General features: G+C 32.3%; 1 protein-coding gene across 2 annotated transcripts in view; it reads right to left on the reverse strand.

Annotated features, from left to right (window-relative positions):
- Window positions 1-229: 229 nt before the first annotated feature.
- Window positions 230-5387, reverse strand: part of LOC133205330 (high affinity cGMP-specific 3',5'-cyclic phosphodiesterase 9A-like) — a 49646-nt gene continuing 44488 nt past the window's right edge. For both annotated transcript variants that reach the window (XM_061341117.1, XM_061341119.1), the window contains exons 12-13: window positions 5051-5197; window positions 230-2632 (exon numbers count right to left, since the gene is read on the reverse strand). In XM_061341117.1, coding sequence (XP_061197101.1) covers window positions 2489-2632; window positions 5051-5197 — 291 coding nt within the window. In that variant the 3' untranslated portion in view covers window positions 230-2488. The remainder of the gene's footprint in view (window positions 2633-5050; window positions 5198-5387) is intronic.

Below are 5387 nucleotides of genomic sequence, written 5' to 3' on the forward strand. Positions count from 1 at the left end.
ATACTCTGTGCCAATTTTTGTTCAAATTTGCCCCATGGTTCTAGAGAAGATAAAATTGTCAGCTAAGAATTGTTTTTCAGCTTCAGAATTACAGACACAGAAGACAGTTTATTTTTACATCGTTTGTCTTTCGTTAGTTTAGAATCAGTTCGGCATATTCCCAAATCACTTATGATAAAAGTCAAAAGTAAAACAAATAATTGTTGTTGGAATAAAAACAAATATCATAACAGTTAACAAATTCTTTATTTCAAAGAAAACAAAATATGCTATTACCGGATAATTAAGAATAAATAATATAAAATCTAATGTATAAATGTGTGAAACACAACTAAATTGCCATATATCACATTTATGCTACAAATATTCTCTCAACATACCTTAATTCTAAAAAAAAAAAAATTAGTGTTAGAAAAGAAAACAATATCTACTCAGTGTATGGTATATTTGTATAACGATAAATGTATTTTGGTCTTTTAAAACATTGACATTGTGCCCTATCCTGGAAAACAGAATGTAAACAATTATATTTTTTATATAAAGCTGTGAAAGAGAAAGTTTATCTGCTAACAACATTTTTTTTAAAAATAATTACTAAAAGTTTTTAATATATAGACAACCAACACAGTTGGCAGACAAATTCGAATAAATAACATGCGTAGTAGAATAATAAAGGATGATAAGAATTACTGAATGTATTCTCCTGCTTTAATAGAGATTCCGCCTGTAAATTGTACAAACTTATATCTCCTTAAAAGAAAAAGAAAAATGATTAATCAGCTAAGTTCCTTTAAAAAATCTTTTGGAAGTGGTGGTGGTGGTTGTGCTGAAGGGGGGAATGAAAATGTAATGATTTATTTGCACACTCAAGAAATATATCTACAAAGAAAAGATCAATTTGAAAGTAATCAACCAATTATAAAAACTATACAATGTAAGTCTTAAATCCTCTTCCTATCAAAAAAAAAAACTTCCAGTATTAAAAATTGTTATTTTCTTTGTTTATTTTTTTAAAACAAAATCAAATCATCTATGCACATTTCTTTAGTATACAAAATAAAGAATCCAGACCCCAGTCATGTGTGAGCAATTCTCCCCTGATTCATAAAATTAATTTTTTTAACTCTAGGCAAATGGTATTGTCTTCATCTCTTGTAAAAGCTAACTACTTGATCACATGGGAAGGACTAAAAATACTTTCCATTCCATAAATGTTGGCAAAGCAAGGATTTTTTAAAACTTGCACATTTTTCCGTTTCACTCCAATACTAGTACATAAAGATTCTCACAACCCCTACCCCCTTACTGGACTACATTCTGAACCAAATTTAGCATATAAACAAGATTTGTCACATGCAAAACAACATTTTACTTATCATGATCAAGCGTAAAGTTGTTTGGAAATATAATTTGTTGTTTGACTGATAAGAAACACCAGTGATAACTTTAAGGCATCTGCAAATTAGTGCAGGGCCTTAATTATTTTCAAAATTGGGCCATCTTTAAAGAAAATGTTTGATTGCCCTATCCCAACCAACTGGCTAAAAATAACCCCACTCAAGACCTTTTTTTCCTCCAGGAAATAATTTTTTTATGTATTCTGGAAAAAAAAAAAAAAAAAAAAAAATCAGCATTGATGTTGAAATTTTCTAGGGAAAAAGTTTTTTCCACCTACCTACCGACCCAATTTTTTTTATCCTGAGTCGGGAGAGGGCAAACAAACATTATTTTAAAGTTGGCCTTGAAGTTTAAAATGCAGAGAGAGAAGAGTTTATACTTAAAGTGACAGTGATCTGCTATTGCATGTCAAGATCCATTCTACATTAATTTGCTATAACATGTCATAATCCATTCTTGCAAAAAAAATATTGCAGTTATTGAGTTCAAAAAGGTTTCCTGAATATAAAAAAATCACATCTATGCTGACAGACAAAAAACAGTAAAACAGAAAACGATTTTTGAACACATTGGAAGAATATTTTGGAGCATGTAAAAATTTAGTCATATTTAAAGCCATTTAAAAAAAACACCATAAAAATGTTCACAATAATGTCAAAGTATACAACATGAAAACTGGTGGAGAATCAATATGATAATTTCTACACCAAAAGCAATATATTCAGCTTGCTTCAAATTTGCAAAACAAAAAAAAAAAAATCAGCAAAATCTCTTTTTAAAAAAATGCTAGCAAATTTGCATTCAAGAGCAAAACATGCCTCCATAAGTCAAAGAATTAGTAATCCACAATAAACAATAGATTACTTCAAATTCCATGCCTCAAGCACTTCAGTCAGAACTTTTTCTCCTTTACAATACAATTACAAAGGCAAAAAGACTATACGACTTAAATGAACACTGGAAAAAAAATTATCTACAGCAGTTCAATTTACCAATTCAAAGAGATGAGGTATTTAATGAGTATAAAGTCTTCAAAGATTTTTTTCCATTCATCAGTTGTCAAATTACCCTATATTAAGATAAACTGGTATCACGTTTGTATCTTGCTTTTGATGACATCTTTGTCAATTCTTTGTTTGACAGTGTCTCGTTTCTTCCTTTTTTCTTCCTCCAACGCCTTCTGCATGTCCGTATAGTATTCCAGAGCTGCCCTCACAGGTTCAATTATGTCCTTCTGCAGTGAAAAAAAATAAAATGCTTGTAGAGAAGACTAACAATTTTTAATTCAATAAAGGATAGATGAGAAACTGTATCCACTTCATCAACATAAAGTCTGTAATAAAATGGGCAGATCAATGATTTCAAGTTAGAGGATTATAAAGTAATATGTCTTTGCAAACTAGAAGTCTCTCAACAGACTGTAGCTCTACTGATGTGTACTTATAGTAAAGAAAGATGCATCTTAGTATAGTCTACTTGTGTACCAAGTCTTACTGAAATCATACTGAAACCATAGTAGGATTTATATTTTGAAAGAATTTCACAGAAAATTTTATTTACTAATGCATGGCAACATCAATTGTTTAAATGAAAAACCAGTTAATAGAATTATAATTTATCGATGTAAAGTCTACTTGTGTACCCATTCTACATATAACTGAAATTGGATTTAAACTATAGAGGAGGAATTGCATATATTTCTATATTTAGTAACCATGGCAACCCTGTCATAATCAAAAAATGATACACAGAATTATGTACAGTGAACCCTCAGATATCTGGATGCCAGAAATCCAGAAGCTTCAGTTTCCAAATGAATTTTCATGAGAACAGAATTTTTTAATGTTATTTTGTCTCATTTATCCCGAATTCCGCTTTCTGTATCCGGTGTTTTTTCACCAAGAAATGCTTTTTTACTTTATATTTTGGTTCATTAATCTGGACAGTCATTTTTAATTGGTCTTCCAACTCTGCTCAAATTTATTGTGCTGGGTGATAATTGTTTTAACAAGAGGCCCATGGGCCACATTGCTCACCTGAGCACATTGGCTAGGAAAAAAAAAGCAAAAATCAGTTCAGTGTTTACGGGGGGGGGTTCAAAATCTTCTTGAGCAGAAGATTTTTCCCACATATTCATTTGTAAAAATTTTATCCCCCACTGTGGCCCCACCCTACCCCCGGGGTCCCTCATTTGAACAAATTTCATTCTACACTACCCAAGGATGCCTCCATATCAATTTTACTAATCATGGCTTTTCTGTTCTTGAGAAAAAGATTTTTTCCTATATATTCCTCTGTAAACTTTGATCACCTATTGTGGCCCCACCCTACACCCAGGGGTCATGATTTGAACAAACTTGAATCTACACTACCTGAGGATGCTTCCATATAAATATGACCAATCATGGCTTTGCTGTTCTTAAGAAGAAGATTTTTAAAGATATTTTCCTATATATTTCTATGTAAAACTTTGATCTCCCATTTTGGCCCCACCCGACCCCTGGGGGTCATGATTTGAACAAACTTGAATCTACACTACCTGAGGATGCTTCCATACAAATATGACCAATCATGGCTTTGCTATTCTTAAGAAGAAGATTTTTAAAGATATTTTCCTATATATTTCTATGTAAAACTTTGATCACCCATTGTGGCCCCACCCTACCCCCGGGGGTCATGATTTGAACAAACTTGAATCTACACTACCTGAGGATGCTTCCATACAAATATGACCAATCATGGCTTTGCTATTCTTAAGAAGAAGATTTTTAAAGATATTTTCCTATATATTTCTATGTAAAACTTTGATCTCCCATTTTGGCCCCACCTGAAATGTGATCAGAAAAGCTCACTTGAGCCTTCGGCTCAGGTGAGCTAAAAAACTGGCCTGTAAGTTTGGTCAACATTGGGCTTATAGTTTCTTTAAGAATGAACCTGCTCTAAAAACTTTAACCTGGTCACTCATCCAGAAAATGCAAGTCAGATCCAGCATCTGAAGCAAGCCTAGTAGTGTGCAACATTTGATGCATCATCTATGCAAGTTTGGTCAATATAGGTATGTGTGTCAGTCTGTAACAAATTTTCGTCACAGTTTTCTCAGCAACTACAGATGCTTGAAATTTTAGCTTACTCTTTGTTTAGGCATGCCATATGGTGGGATTTATTTCTGTACAAATTCGATGTCAACTTCTTGTTTATCTGTACATCTGTCTGTACCAAATTTCCGTTGCGCACCTTTCTCAGCAACTACTCATTGCACATGCTTGAAATTTCAGCACATGCCATATAGTGAGATTCATTTTTGAAAGAATCCAATGTGAACTTCCTGTTTATCCATACGTTTGTCCGTACCAATTTCCCTTGCAGTTTTCTCAGTAATTGCTCAACGAAGATGCTTGAAATTTTAGCACACTCTTTGTTCAGGCATGCCTTATGGACATGAGAGCATATATTCACATCAGAACAGGGGTATTACTAACAAGCAATGACTCACAGACTTCTTTTTTTTTTGGGGGGGGGGGGGGTAGCTTTGTCTACACAGTTATAAAAGTATATTGGACAAATTACACACTACTCTATATAAGATATTATTATAAGATATTATTAACAATATATACTTAGATGATTGCAATTCTCTTGATCTGTTCCATACCTCAATAACAGGAAAAAGCTCCCTCAGGGCTTCAAATAAGGGCAGCAGTGCAAATTTGATAAATCCTATTTGTGAAGATGATTTTGTTACTTTCTCTCTGTCCATGAATGGGGCCACTGGTAATCCTTCTAATTTTTCCATATCACTCTATAAAACAAAACAAACTAATCAACAATTGGAAACAACACATTTCACTACTGCAAAAAAGGGCAATTATACTGAGGTAATCTTAATATTTTTATTATTTATTATTTTTTATTGCATTATATCTTTCGATTTTTAAATGAGATTTATTTAAAATTAATTCATTCATTTTAGTTAAATAGGAATGAATGTT

The sequence above is a fragment of the Saccostrea echinata genome, unplaced genomic scaffold (genome assembly GCF_033153115.1).
Source record: "Saccostrea echinata isolate AGI-Se365-2 ecotype Australia unplaced genomic scaffold, CSIRO_AGI_Sech_v1 ptg000054l, whole genome shotgun sequence".
Taxonomy (NCBI): domain Eukaryota; kingdom Metazoa; phylum Mollusca; class Bivalvia; order Ostreida; family Ostreidae; genus Saccostrea; species Saccostrea echinata.